At 38.3% G+C, this 15,993-nt stretch overlaps 1 protein-coding gene across 6 annotated transcripts in view; it reads left to right on the top strand.

Moving 5' to 3' along the window:
• The window catches only part of PAN3 (poly(A) specific ribonuclease subunit PAN3), a 123,942-nt gene extending 111,378 nt beyond the window's left edge, over positions 1-12,564 (top strand). For all 6 annotated transcript variants that reach the window (XM_050937180.1, XM_050937181.1, XM_050937182.1 and 3 more), the window contains 5 exons: positions 13-152; positions 1,144-1,273; positions 5,712-5,776; positions 6,503-6,641; positions 9,621-12,564. In XM_050937180.1, the coding sequence (XP_050793137.1) occupies positions 13-152; positions 1,144-1,273; positions 5,712-5,776; positions 6,503-6,641; positions 9,621-9,761 (615 nt within the window). In that variant the 3' untranslated portion in view covers positions 9,762-12,564. The remainder of the gene's footprint in view (positions 1-12; positions 153-1,143; positions 1,274-5,711; positions 5,777-6,502; positions 6,642-9,620) is intronic.
• The last annotated feature ends 3,429 nt before the right edge of the window (positions 12,565-15,993 follow it).

Genomic DNA, 15,993 nt, shown 5'->3' with positions numbered 1-15,993 from the left:
TTTTTCTGTTAGCAAGCAGATCTGATCTCACTAGGAAAAGTTGTGTTGGCGTTGGCTTGCAATTCTTTGTCAGGAATTCAGAGAGAAAATTTGCAGAAAGCTATGGAACTGGTGACAATCAACTATTCCTCTGATCTGAAGAATCTGATTTTGTAAGTTCAGTATCATAGCATGGATTGAAGCATGTTTTTGTTGCTGCTTTTTAAGTTGAAGGAAATTTGTTAGTAGCAAAACATAAATGCAAGATAATATATAGCTGAAGTTACCAAATGAATAGTTCATATTTTCAGACATAAATAAGCGTTAAATTCTGTAGTGTCTTAAGATAATTTCAAATTAAAAGTACAGCATTAAGAAGTGGTACTGAATTGTCTTCATAGTAGGTATAAGGAACCGACAAAATACATTATTACCCTTGCTATTCAGGGACCGCTTTATATATTTTCTAGAGTATATGTAGTAAATATGAACTCCCATATTTCCTCAGTAAGTGGTGTTTAAGGTGTTCTGACCAAAATATCATAAAATTCTTGTTTCAAGAGTCAGAGAAATAGCATATGAATAATTGGATTTGCATTAAGATCTTAACTTTTGTGTTCTACCTCTTTATAAAAGTATAGGCACACTTTTTTTAGTTCCTGAAACTGTCCGTTTTTTATTAATAGGGTTGCTGCCTTTCTGACCAGAGAGATAAGATTTGGTTTTTTTGTGTTCATAAATGTAGTCACTATTTTCCTCACCCACCCTTACAGTTAGAGAGAGAAAAAATGGGAGTATTTGCCCCCTGCTCCTCATTTGAAAAAACATCACTTGAAAATTTACAATCTGCATATATCTCCTACTTTTAATCCTGCCCTTTCTGGCATTGATCTACTTCTGCACTGCCATGTGAGTACTCTTTAGCTTACTGAGTGCTTTCTCTCAATGATTGACTGGAAGCACAGCATATAGGTAAGTTACAACAAGCATTTTCTCTGCTGCTTGACATTTATATAAGAAAACACAGTGACATCTTCAGAGCCAGTTGCATGTTTAGTGCTCAAAATAGCATCTGAAGCAGAAAATAGGATCTGGTTAAAACAATATGGTGGCATCTCTGTTTAAATGTGATATGTTCAATTAATCTATTTGGTTTGTTGGTAGGTATTTGCTGACTGACCAAAATAGGCTTCGCAGTGTAAATGATATCATGCCTATGATTGGTGCACGATTCTATACTCAACTGGATGCTGCTCAAATGAGAAATGATGTTATAGAGGAAGACCTTGCAAAGGTAAATCATTCAGTGGTAAAAGGTTGAACATAAGTATCCTGCGGAGGGTAGATCTACAATCTATAAAGTTGAATCCTGTTCTTGAGCTCTTGTTGAGTTTTGTCATTGACTTTTTGAGAACTAGAATTTAGTGCTAAATACGAAATTCTAATGTTGAAATAAATACAGTCCCTCAGTAACTCATGTCTTTGGGGACAATGAAAGCACTTGACTGACCCGGGTGCTGGCTGTGTAGTCTTAACAAGTCAGAGTGTGAGGTCTGCCTAATTGATTGTAAACCTAAAAGCCTGGTGGTCAGTTCTCTGGGAGTTGGTCAGTGCATGATGATGGCATTTTGATGTGGGCTTTAGCTGAAGCACCATCATTCTGCTGAACCAACAGACTTAGGAGAAGCTGAGAGGTATTCTCTGTGCATTTAAATCCTTACCTTATAGAATGAAGATTCCTTTCCTGATTGAGTAGATACAATCTGCAGCACATCAAAACATTTTCAATAGTTCGTATTAGAAATTGGCACAACTGCAAATACTACCTTTGTTTGATTCCTCAGATTCAGATTCCATTACTTTTCTCCTTACCCCGTATTAATTCCTGTAAAACAAATGAAAAATAGTAGAGCTACCAGCGGTCACTCTCGCATCAACAAAATTAGTAGCTCATACTGTTCTACTTAGCAATACATGTCTTGATTGAATTTGATTGACTATCTGCTATACAGCTTCCAGAAAAAGTGTACTTTCCTATTACTATAGAATACTGCTGTAGAGAGGATTTTACTCTTCCTACTTTGATTACAAATTCCCAGCAAGATTCAGACGAAGATGCATGGTAGGAGGCTTTTGCGTCTTCCCTGTCATGTGACAAAACATGGACAAACTCTAATCCTTCAGTCAAAGTGGGATATTAAGGTTTTAAGGGCTTAAATCACAACTTTGTCGTGTTTCCCTTAATCCCACTGCCTATACAGATATTTTTGAAAGGAGACAGTATGGCCTTGTGGAAAGAGCACCGAAAAAGGGTTCAGGAGATCTGAGTTCTATTTCAGATTTGAGGACAACATATACCTTCAAGTCAGCGGGACTGCAATGGGTACCTGCATGGTCCCTCAATATGCCAACATTTTTATGGCTGACTTAGGACAATGCGTCCTCAGCTCTCGTCCCCTAATGCCCCTACTCTACTTGCGCTACATTGATGACATCTTCATCATCTGGACCTATGGGAAGGAGGCCCTTGAGGAATTCCACCAAGATTTCAACAATTTCCGCCTTACCATCAACCTCCGCCTGGACCAGTCCACACAAGAGGTCCACTTCCTAGGCCCAACAGTGCTAATAAGCAATGGTCACATAAAAACCACCCTATACCGGAAACCTACTGACTGCTATACTTACCTGCATGCATCCAGCTTTCGTTCAGACCACATCGCACGATCCATTGTCTACAGTCAAGCTCTAAGATACAACTTCATTTGCTCCAATCCCTCAGACAGAGACAAACACCTACAGAATCTCTATCAAGTGTTCTTAAAACTGCAGTACTCACCTGCTGAAGTGAAGAAACAGACTGACAGAGCCAGAAGGGTACAGAGAAGTCGCCTATTACAAGACAGGCCCAACAAAGAAAGTAACAGAATGCCACCAGCCGTCACCTATAGCCCCCAACTAAAACTGCTCCAGCGCATCATCAAGGATCTACAACCTATCCTGAAGGACAATCCCTCACTCTCACAGACCTTGGGAGACAGGCTAGTCCTTGCTTACAGACAGCCTCCCAATCTGAAGCGAATACTCACCAGCTACTACACATCACATAACAAAACCACCAACCCAAGAACCAAACCCTACTTCAAACCCCGTTGCCAATTCTGTACACACATCTATTCAAGAGACACCCTCATAGGACCTAATCACATCAGCCACACCATCCACAGCTCATTCACCTGCACATCTGCCAATGTGATATATGCCATCATGTGCCAGCAATGCCCCTCTGCCATGTACATTGGCCAAACTGAACAGCCTCTATGCAAAAGAATAAATGGACACAAATCAGACGTCATGAATTATAACATTCAAAAACCAGTTGGAGAACATGTCAACCTCTCTTGACACTCAATTACAGACCTAAAAGTGGCAATTCTTCAACAAAAAAACTTCAAAAACAGACTCCAGTTCTGCGGTTTCTCATTGGAATTAACTTGCGAACTGGACACCATCAAATTAGGCCTAAATAAAGACTAGGAGTGGTTGGGTCGTTACAAAACCTAAACTTCATTTCCCCAATACTAATTTATCCCTACTGTTACTCACACCTTCTTGTCAACTGTCTGTAATGGGCCTCTCTTACCACTTCAGAAGTTATTTTTCCTCCCTTGGTATCCTGCTGTTAATTGATTTATCTCATTAGACCGACCTCACACTTGGTAAAGCAATCCCCATCCTTTCATGTATTTATACCTGCTCCTGTATTTTTCACTTCAAGCATCCGATGAAGTGGGCTCTAGCCCACGAGAGCTTATGCCCAAATAAATTTCTTAGTCTTTAAGGTGCCGCAAGGACTCCTAGTTTTATTTTATTTTATTCCTGGCTGTCACTGGCCTGCTGGGTGCTTCGGTTTCCTCATCTGTAAAATGGGGATAATAAAACTGACCACCTATGTAAAGCATTTTGAAATCTACAGATAAAAGGTGCTATGTAATCATTAAGCATTATTATTTTTTTAATTTATATATTTTGCATGCAAAACCTTGTAGCTGGACATAGTAGGAGGCTGCACTGCCACTTCATAATCAGGCATTAATACAGTTACAGGAGCAATACAAACAGCTCCACAGTATTCCAGGAGACTGAGGAGTATAAATCTTGTTGTCCCTTTTCTTCTTGTCTTTCAAATCAAGCTGTCACACTAATGTATTACAGTATGACTTCATTTACCAAATTTCGGACCCGGTTCTGCCAACCTTACTCGTTTTGACTAGTAAATTACTTCAAGAGTAATCCTACTGAAATCAGTGGCATTGTGTGTGGAGTAAGCTGCTACGCCATATGAGTCTGGATGGCAGTAACTGGGTCTTGAGATGCTTAATAATGGCATATTATTAGAACCTTTTATCCTTCTGGAAGCCTGATTTGAAAAGCCTCTACTTAAATAAAATATGCATGTATCCACAATGTATTGTAAACTAGGATACAGTCAGAACAATTTTTTTCTCTCAAACACTCCATGGGGATGGAAAGCAGTGTGTGAAATGAATTATCAGGTGTATATGTCATAAAAAACCCCAAATTGAAGTGATTCTATACTTTGTGTTGATTTTGTTGCTATCTTTGTTTGGGATGGTGTCAGGATTTCAGCTACTTCAGTTATACACACTTGTTTATAGTTTTCCTTTTGAACAGATGTGCTTTGTGTCTAAACTGGTCTTAGATCTGATACTTATTAGGAATTTGAACTGCAATCTGATTTACCAGTATTACCAAACACCTTTCACTCATGGTAAATGTACTATTTACTAATGGTAATAGTACTAGTGGCTAGCAAAAAAAAAAAAAAAAAAAAAAAAAACCCCAAAAAAGTGTGAGAAGAAAACAAAGCAATCTAAATTGAATGCCCAGATGCCCCTCCTCTTTTATCTTGGTTATGAAGCAATTAAGAAATTAGGCATTTTCTTCTTTTATGGTCCTGATGTCCAGACCCTGCTCCAGCTCCATCTTAAAACCCAGTATACTGTTTAAAAAAAGTATCCACCGTATGGTATCCTATACAAATGGGATAGCTGGAGTCTGCATTAGTGCTCTATGAGGCAATGAAGCTGATAGTCTAGCCCAGGGGTAGGCAACCTATGGCACACATGCCAAAGGCGGCATGTGAGCTGATTTTCAGTGGCACTCACACTGCCTGGGTCCTGGACACCAGTCCAGGAGGCTCTGCATTTTAATTTAATTTTAAATGAAGCTTCTTAAACATTTTAAAAACCTTATTTATTTTACATACAACAACAACTTTAGTTATATATTATAGACTTATAGAAGGACACCTTCTAAAAACATTAAAATGTATCACTAGCACGCAAAACCTTAAATCAGAGTGAATAAATGAAGACTTGGCGCATCACTTCTGAAAGGTTGCCGACCCCTGGTCTAGCCCTGCTGGGGTAGAAACATGGCCTGGATGCTGGCCAAACTGGAGATTTGCAAAGGAAGAAAATGAAGTATAAAGATCAATAACACTATGACTTTGGGGTATGCAGTTCCATGTATTGGTCTACATTTTCTAGAAATAGATTAATCATCTTCATCAAAATTAATCTGATCGGTCTTTGCAATTTTGTTGCACAAGATCAGTTTTGCTGCACTGAGGCTTTTGCATGTATCAGTGTCTTAAGTTTTGTGTTTCTTCCCAAATTTAAACTAATCATACATTTCTTGTGTTATAGGAGGTGCAGAATGGAAGGTTGTTTAGGCTTCTAGCAAAATTGGGAACAATCAATGAGAGACCAGAGTAAGAGATGCAATACTTTTTTTCATAGTACAGTGTATAAAATCCAATTTATAATTCAAGATTTCTACCCTCACAGATATGATCTGAATAATCCTATCTCCAATTATGCCTTAGAAGAAGTGAGAAGTAAAGACACCTTGAGGCAATTGTAATCAGAATTTTAACTTAAAGAAAAGAAAAATATTCCTATCTCAACATATATATTTGTGTTTCTTTACCATATATTTAGCATGTATATGGTATTTGGAGTTTATTATGTTTGAGAGCACATATACAAAGCTATGGCTTACCTCAACACGTAATTATAGTAAAATGTTTCAAAAGAGTTTGAATGGGCATAGTTTTGTGCTGATTATCTGTCAGATGCTAATATGAAACAACGTACTTTTCACTGGCGTATTTTCAAAATCAGTTAATATTCTGTTAGGTAACTGCAGATTTAAGTTACAGTAGAACTAGTTTTTAGCATTCGGCTGGTAACTTTGATGATTTTCCTCCCAATCCCTTTTCTGCAGGCTTTTAGTAAACATTTAACTTCAGGTACTTTAGTTGAGGAACTCTGGAAAAAGCTTCTTATATCTTTGTGATAGGAAGAAAACACTACTACTTGGTAGTAAGTTTGTTACGTAGCGAAGCTTAGGTAGACAGTGATTTTTCTGAAGAGTTAGTGAGCATATGTATCTCTTTAACTCTTGATTGTTAATGTCAAGCTTCGTTTTACACCAGATTTCAGAAAGACCCAACTTGGTCAGAAACTGGAGACCGATATCTACTGAAGCTCTTTCGGGATCATCTTTTCCATCAGGTGACAGAAGCAGGCACTCCTTGGATTGACCTCAGTCACATTATCTCATGTCTTAACAAGGTAACCTGTATCTGTTTTCTTTCTTTAAAGCTTGATTTGATGAAGCTTTCTTGTGATGTTCCACTGTTGAAAGAAAATGGATGCGTCACTGATAGGCTAATTCTGTTGATTTATCTGATATTTTTCTAATCTGGATGAGAATAGATTATCCACTAAACTAGCGTGTAACCTTTCATAGATATTTTAATTAGCAGTACTAAAATGGGAATTCATTGAAGAGTTCTGTACAGATGCTCCTTTTTGTCATGCTAAAGAATAGCCTAAAGGAACCGTAGAAGTCTTGTAATCAACCAGGTATGATTCTTCTGGCACAAGCACAGTGGAAGACCACCATAAGGCTGTCTCCTGAAGATGCCCTCACACACCCTGCTGTTGGGGGTTTGCCAGGGAAGGGCAGGGCTGGGGTGAAAGGGTTGTATCCGGAGGGGTGCCATAGCATGCAGTGCTGCACGGATTCCAGACACCATGGCTTGTCTAAATTATGCTAGAGTCCTTTCCAGCCCCCAGAGCAGCTCAGCAGTGGTAGGGTGCATAACTGGTTTAAAGAGGCCACTTGCAGTATTCTAAGATTTTAGCTGCATCATTGACAAAACTTTAGTTGAGCACTCTCATGAATGGCAGCAGAGGAAAATTTTTCTGTCCTACTCCATAAATGAAATAAAAAAAAAACATAGACTTAATTTTTCCCTGTAGCTTGTACTTCAGCTTTGCAGATGTTTTACCAAACCTTAGCAATCCAAAACCACCTTTCTTTTCCAGAGAAGTTTGACCATACTCAGATCCTTAGATACTAGCAACTACTAGTTAACCTCAGCCAAAACTTCCACTAAATTATTGGTAGCTCTTCACCTATCTGATCACTGGGTTACTCCCTTAATCTCCTTTTACTTTTAATTTCATTTTATCAGTCCCTTTAAATCCTGATGTAAAGGGATTGATGAGGCTAAGTAAAGGAGATTAGGGGAGTGTGTTCTAATGGCCAGGTGAAAATTAAAGGAATGTATGCTGATGCTCAAACAGGAGGTAAAGAGCTACAGCGATTTTTGGGGTATGTAATTCTGTAAGTCAGGGGAAAGAATATATTGCAGAATATTGTGTGCTAGAAACTTTTGTAGCTTATCCTCAAAACAAATGGTTAGGTCTAGGGTTGTGGACCCATAATGCGAAGAATCACTATCTAGGGCTGAAGGACCTTAATATCTTGGCAGTAAAGGCACTCTAAAAAAAACCACTTAAACTTCAGAAAGCAGCATGTTGGAAAACGGATCGTAGTAAAATGGGGTATCTGTGCTTTCATACTTCGCTCTTGAAATGTCCTTGTTAGATTCAAACTTATTCAAGTATCGTAAGGAGAAAGAACTTTTATATCCGAGTGCAACATTTTTGTGCACCTGTTTACCTAAGGACCAGTGGAAGAAAGCCACATGTAGTGAAGTACATGATCAATAGCATGGCTTTGTTTGTTGTTTATCTGCAGTGTTTCAAATCCAGTAGGATAACTCAAATTGTGTGTGTGTACAGCACTTACCTGAACAATAGATAGATAGATCATATATAGCATTTATAGTTAGTACTCTTTGTCTTCAAACTGTTTTTTGCAAATCAATCCTAATAACACCCTATGGTAAGTGTTGTGGGGTGGTGGTGGCAGCGTTATACTCATTTTACAGGAACAGAAAACTGATCAGTCTCTCTGCATTAGTTTGCCTGAAGCCTCACACAACACTGAGTCTAGAATTTGGGAGGTTCTAGCTTTTATTGCTATGAGTTCAGACCAGTATGCTGCACCTCTTTCTACAAGATGTTTTCTATCTTACAGTGTTGCTCCTGCGAACACCCTATTAAACAAGAACTCAGTGGCTAACCTAGTGCTCCTTTTCCTCTATTCAATCAGGCATAACAGTATATTTATCTGTTTCCATAGCACTCATCACCATATTATCTAAAAATCTACTAGTACTCCCATCATCCCCTGGGGTATGTTTCCAAAGTGTTGCTTTATATACCATAATACAGACAGTGAAGCCTGTCTGTGGACAAGAGAATTTGAGGTATAAAACAAATGTTGAAGATCCCTTAAACTATTTTTCAAAAGAAAGCAGCACCCATTGTACTTAGCAGAGTCTGCAAGTTACAAATCAATGAACACCGCTTGCCATGTACAAAGTTCCCCTAGAGATTTCTACACCACTTGCTGGCAGAAATATCAAGTATTAGTGACACAAGTTATGTGGAAGCCAGTTGAAGATGTTAGTTATTTTCCATGCTGCTTCAATGGTAGTTTAATCAATCAGAAGAAAAACTTGAGATGTATGTTGGAGGGGGCGGGGGCGGGGTTTGTTTTTCTTCTGACAGCCTGTATTAACTGTCTGTCAGCAATGAGGATTAGATGATGTCTGCATTCTAGACTAAGAAAAAGGAGGATACCTTACAAAAAATTTTAGCCAGTTAATTTTGTTCCCACTGTCACTAGCCAGTTTGAATTTGGAAGTCAGTTTCAGCTGTTACAGAGCACAGGAATAGGTAGCCAAAATTGCTCAGGTGCTGATACTTCATGTAATTTTGTTTAAAATGTCAAAGATCCATCCCTCCTTACTTTCCATTTGATGAACCTGTCAGGTAACTTGCACAGAAATTCAATGCTGTGGCTCAGGTCTATAAAGAGATTATCCCTCCCTAGCTTGCTTGGTTCTTTTAAGGGGGGATGGTATTTCAGAAGGATTGGACCAAGTTCTCATCATCTTCTACAATGTTATTTTAACTGATGGTTCTTGACCATGAATCTGATTCAGGGTCAGATTTGAGTTAAACATTTTCAAACCTGTGATTAGTCAACAGGCTGTCTATGCTGAAAGTGAAAAACCTTCCCCTTTCTGTGACTCATACTCACACACTTGCTAAAAACCGGATTGTTTTTGTGTTTAAGAAAATGATTGTATTGCCATTTGTCACATTTTATCTTTTGCATTCTTGTTACAGTTAGATGCTGGTGTGCCAGAAAAAATAAGCCTCATTTCCAGAGACGAGAAGAGTGTACTTGTGGTAACTTACAGCGATTTAAAACGCTGCTTTGAAAATACTTTTCAAGAACTAATTGCAGCCGCAAATGGTCAGTTGTAGTATTTGCTGAAAGCATGCAGGACATTGCTGAGGAACTTAACCAATAGCAAATTGCACTACAACTGAACTGTTGTCATCTCATTTCATATTTGGGAAACAAACAGGAGATGAGCAAAGCTGCTTGCACTTCAGTCAGGTACACTGTTACTTGAAGGGAAGAATGTTTCATTTATCCTAGAGCTATGGCTGCCATTGGAGGCTTTATCTGTGAAGAATTTATTTTAGATTAAGGAACACATCAGGTGCATGATGTTCCTGCTTTTATTTTTTCCACTTGTATATGCACTAATTTTAATTTTTTTAAGACTCTTCTGATCTCTGATGTTTTGCCACATTGTATACTTATTAAGGGAAACTCTTTGCAAGGACATTTCTGGGATATATTTTTGTCACTGAGGATATTGCTCAATTTATTCGTTTTGATATTATTTGCACCCAGAATAGCATAAAGGACCAGGGAAATAATTTCATAGAAATTGTGCTCTATAAATTAGAGTTTAGTTTGTAATCTCTGTAAAAGTGTGTTGTATGCAAGCTCTGTATGCCACCCACTGTTAGTTGACAAACCAACCGGAAGATGCATATTTAACAAACAAACAAAAAAATCAAGTATCAGTGAATTGACATGTATAAAATCCCTTCTCATTTAAGCCTTGTCTAAGCAACGTGACAAAATAGCAACCTTTGAAACACCTATAATTTAAGGGGCATATCAGATTTGCTCTAAACACAACCAGCGCCTTTAAAAACTGTTTGTATGTTTTCCTGCTAGTCAGCTGCATTTACATTTATGCAATTTTTTTAACAGAATTTTTTTTAAAGAAATTGTGTTAAATGCCTGAAGTTTCGGGAGTGTATTACTTTAGGTTATTTACAGTATAATTTTTGTATAAAGTTCTGTTCTTTGAACCACAGCTTTGTTATGGTACTCTACACTGGATACAGAAACAAAGACACTGTTAAGAAGATTAAACACAGCAGTTGTCTGGCATCAAGAGCTTTTGAAGTTTTACAACCTGAATCTGGAGGGATAATGATCTGCTGTGCCTTTGCAGTCACTGCTTAGCCCAAAGTAATATTACTTTTGATAATACTCAACACATGAATATTCCTGAAGTAATTCAGTCTGGAATTTTCCTCCTCAATTAACTTTCTAATATTTGGACATGCAGTTGTCTCTCCAAACTTGGGTTTTCCTGGGATTTATAGTAAAAGATAAACACCTACACTTTGATATTGAAGACTGCCAAATATGTAGGAATTTCCTTTCGTAAAGCAGTAGTGAAGACTGTATCTATCCTTTCCCAGCACTGAATATTTTAATAGCACTGGGTGCTCACTATGAAGAAAATGTGGAAACTCAAAAGGTCAGGACAGACTCTAAGCACTTGCAACTGATGTTACTGGCATCAATTTTAATAATTCTCAATATTTGTAGTTTCCAGAGAAGTTTTTAATATTTCTCTGTCCACTTTTATAAGCTTTAAAATGATTCTCCGCCTTGAGGCTTGCATCAAGAAAAGCAACTCTCTTCACATCGAAAGCTTTGAAGACTAGGGACATGCTTTACATATTTTAGAAAATGTGGTTTTGTCCGCATTTGGTAGCATCAGTTGTTGAGTTAAAAATCAATTATTGTTGCATTTGTTCTGAGTGAATTTTAAAAGGAACATAATGTTTAATATTCAAAGGATGACAATTGCCACAATATTGTTCTTTTTCTTGTAAAAGGAACAGGAACTTTGAGAAGTGAACATGCAAAACAGTCTTTTATCATTAGCTCATGTATTTGAGGAAGAGCAGCTGTCTTTTATATGTTTTTTGACAAATCATATTGTAATTCTTTTGTACAAAAAAGTACTTGTATACTAGAAGAAATATGAAATGCTTAATTTATAAGCGGGCTGAGGTTTTTTCCAGTATTGTTTTCTTTGAAAATGAAAAGGGATCATCTGTTCAGTTGTGGGGTTTGGGAACCTTTGGAAAATTTAATTTGTGGACCAATATATTGTGAAAGTTCAGGCAGGGGTAAAGTAAGGCTTGAATTTCTCATCCCTCCTAGACCAGCAAACCATCCTCTGTGAGACAAGTCTAGAATGCAAACTTACATGTATTTGCATAATGTCAATTTGCTTCAGCCCCTAGTAACCTCAGGACTTGGTTTAAAAAAAAAAAAAAAGTAGACAGCTAATAAGTTTTCATAAGTAACTAATGTCAGCCAGAAAACATTTGGTGTCAGGTAATACATAAAAGAAATAATTGTTGAGCTTTGTTTTCTATTTATTTCAGTTGGTCCATATTTGGGAATGATTTGAACAGTCTGAAGTCTGCTTGGGTGTTTTTTGGGGAGAGCCCTTCTACCACATTTTAATTCCATTAAGAAGGTTGTCCTAAAGTTATAATCTCTTCCATTCCGAAGAAGAGCTGTATGTGTATAGTTAAAAAAACAAAAACCACCCAGGACATACCCTTCCATGTGGGAAATTGTGATCTTCCTATCTTTACAGCTAAAAGCACAGAAAGGACAACCTTTTGAAATCATGTGATGTTGGTCATTTTAATTTTTGCACCTGTTTTAAATTCTGTCTATGTATTTACTACGCTGTAAATGTTTTGTTGAGAGTACCTATGTATTTTTATTTTTTCTGGCCCTTGTTTCAGTAATTCAGTTGTCAACAGCTTCCCCTAAAAAGCACCAGTATGTTAAGTTCTGTCATGATCCCAATATATGTTACCCATCTTTAATCCTGTTTTCATTCTTCATGTGTACAGCAGTATTTTTAATAAAGAATACCAGAAATAACGTAGCCTTCTTTTGAGCATGTTAAGTGCTGTGGTTGGGTAGTGCTTTTCCAATCTTAAGTATTGGCAGTATATTGCGTTCCATCATATTCCTTTTGTATTTCAGTCTGTAAATGACTCCAGCACAGGGTTGTAACAATCATGACTTGCACACTGCATTTAATGGTTTTCACTTACAGGAAATCACATGGCCTACAATTTCTAGATACTGTTCCCTAGATGTAGTAATGTGCATTTCCTTAACTTCCAAGTCAAAGTAGTAGCTTCCTTTTGCTTGTATTAAATCAGGTCCACATTACTAGATTAGCCCTAATTCTGAGAAACTGTATTAAAAATACGTTTACGTCCATGTTTATTGAGCTCTCTTGTCCAATGACAGTATGTATGTTAGCTTCTCTGAAAATTACACATGAGATAACTGACCTCTTTGATGCCCAGAATTATTTGTTCTGTATTGTTAACCAGCAAAAGTGACTTACTGGTGGGGTAAAGTCCTCTGTACCCAGACACCCCATGCCACATGTTTATGTAATTGTAAAGTCATGAAAATTTTGTAAAATACATGTGAAATTGTCAATATCTTTGGTTTTTTCCTTGCATAAACTTAATCTGGACTTTTGGTCCCTTAAATTGCATTATTGCTTTAGAAAGTTTTATTTTGCATATATGAGTAAAATAGAGCTGCAGCAAGCTTTCTTGGTGCACTCTTCTCAAAAGTTCAGAAGGTAGGAAGCAGTTTTCTGTATGGTAAACTTTCTAATTTTACATTTAAGAAAAGACCTGTGTTGAAGGACCACATATGCCTGTAGGAGTACACCCATGTCTTGTCTGTTCCAGAATGCACATAGCAACACTGTTCAGAAACTTGCAGAATCCAGTCATGCAATAAGGTTTTTTTGGTAAAACTGGAATAATGCTTACATATATTTGGTATGCACCCATCCACAAGTGTCACCTGGTGACAGTTTAAAGTATGCTTTCAGTCTGAACCTGGATGGTTTGTTTGTGAAAAACTTTATTTTTTGTGATAACTAGAGCAGTAATTGGCAACCTTTGGCACGCGGCCCACCAGGGAAGGCCCCTGGTGGACCAGGCTGGGCTGTTTACCTGCTGCATCCACAGGTTCGGCCGATAGCAGCTCCTACCGGCTGTGGTTCTCTGTTTCAGGCCAATGGGGGCTGCAGGAAGGGCAGCCAGCACATTCCTTGGCCTGTGTCACTTCCCGCAGCCCCCATTGGCTGGGACGGTGAATCACAGCCAGTAGGAGCTGTGATTGGCCGAACCTGTGGACGCGGCAGATAAACAGCCCAGCCGGGGCTTGGCCTGGCCCGCCGGGGCTTACCCTTGCAGGCCACGTGCCAGAGGTGGTTGATCCCTGAACTAGAGCATGAATTTTTAAATTAGTGTGAAACAAAATCTAAAATCAGCTCTTTGACTATAGTAATGCAGTAGTGCACCTTCTTCAGCATTTCTCATGTCTGAACTTGAAGGAAAGGTGGCGAATATGTGGAATGTTTTTCTAGCATACTTGGAAAATGCGTGATCATTAAGTAGCCTTCAGAATTACTCTGTCCATACTTGAGTTTGAATTATAATTTTAAAAGGAACATAATGTAGAAATGAACAACTTTTCATTTGAGAACCTGTTGTAGGTAGCCATAAATGCTTCAGTAATTTGTGCCACTGCTAGCATATATTAGTTGTTATATTCTACTTTAAATCCTTAATGCACAGTAGTAGGTACAAGACTTTTTATCCTCCAGATGTGACCTCACCAGTGCCAAATAGAGGGGAATAATCACTTCCCTCGATCTGCTGGCATTGCTCCTACTAATGTAGCCCAATATGCTGTTAGCCTTCTTGGCAACAAGGGTACACTGCTGACTCATATCTAACTTCTCATCCACTAATCCCTAGGTCCTTTTCCACAGAACTGCTGCTTAGCCAGTCACTCCTTAGCCTGTAGTGTTGCATGGGATTCTTCAGTCCTAAGTGCAGGACACTGTACTTGTCCTTATTGAACCTCATCAGATTTATTTTGGCCCAATCCTCCAATTTGTGTTGGTCGCTCTGGACCCTATCCCTACCTTCCAGCATATCTACACACACCCCCTCCCCCAGTTTAATGTCATCTGCAAACTTGCTGAGGGTACAATCCATCCCGTCATCCAGATAAAGATGTTAAACACAATCGGCCCCAGGACCAACCCCTGGGGCACTCTGCTTGATACCAGCTGCCAGCTAGACATCAAGCCGTTGATCACTACTCATTGAGCCCGACAATCTAGCCAGCTTTCTGTCCACCTTATAATCCATTCATCCAATCCATACTTTTTAAAACTATTTTTTAACCGTACTATTTACCCCTTTGCAGCTCCTAAAATTTAACAAACAACTGGATGGAATAAGAGAACAACACTGCTAGGGTCATATGATTATATAACTAGTGCTGTGTCCTTGTTCCTCCCCACGAAAAACTAGATTGTCTCCAACGGCCTTCCACCTAGAGGCCTACCTAGTCTAAACATTAGCAGTAAAAGCCAGTGAAAGAACTGAGAAATATTCAAGATGGAGTGAACGTAACATTTTGATTTCTATACTTTAATCTTGTTTTTTATTCAGACAGTATTATCCTTACTGTGTGGCCTTTAAGGATGTAGTGAGCATATTTCGCTTCAAATTAAATCATACTGTGGCCAAATTAAACTGTTTTGGATGTGGGAGGAGGAAGTAAAATAGAAGATAGTAAATATGCACCACTCCCCTGCACTATTACTATTTTCCATATGTATAAGAACATTTTATGACTTTACTGCTGATAAATGTAAAGTTCTTGGGCTAGCCAGGTGTAACAAGAACAGGTTTAAATTTTTTATTAAATTTACGCCTATTTCCTTCAGTTCAGTACTAGCCTGTTTTCATAAATTTGTTCAGAGGTGCTGACATGCTGCATTAGACCACTTAGCCAATCTAGTCCAGTATCCTAACAGTGGCTAGTACCAGCTGCTTCAAAGGAAGATACAAGAAGCCCTGCAGTAGGCTGTCAAGGGAAAACCCAGTCCCTCAGGGAAGGTTTCTTGCTAACCTCCATTAGTTAGATGTTTTGTTTAAGCCTTGAAGCATGAGGGTTTGTATCCTTTCCAAAAGTCTGATTTAAAGGGTGAAAAAGCTATTCTTGTATTCCATCCAAATGTCCAGTCTGTTTCTGCATCCTGCTAAACTGTGACCTCAATCGCCTGTTCCCTTCTCTATGGCAAACACGCATTGTCTTTTCAATCTTTCTTCATATGAAATTGTTTCATGTACTTAATTATTCTTGGAACCCAGCACTGAACCAACCACCTGTTTCTTCGCGGGTTCTTTGGTTTTATTTTTTGAGTGGGTGAGCAGAACTGAACACAGTATTCCAGGTGAGGTTGTTACTGAGTTA

The sequence above is a fragment of the Gopherus flavomarginatus genome, chromosome 1 (genome assembly GCF_025201925.1).
Source record: "Gopherus flavomarginatus isolate rGopFla2 chromosome 1, rGopFla2.mat.asm, whole genome shotgun sequence".
Lineage (NCBI taxonomy): Eukaryota > Metazoa > Chordata > Testudines > Testudinidae > Gopherus > Gopherus flavomarginatus.
Note: the sequence above shows the minus strand (reverse complement) of the source record. Positions and strands in the feature narration are given on the sequence as shown.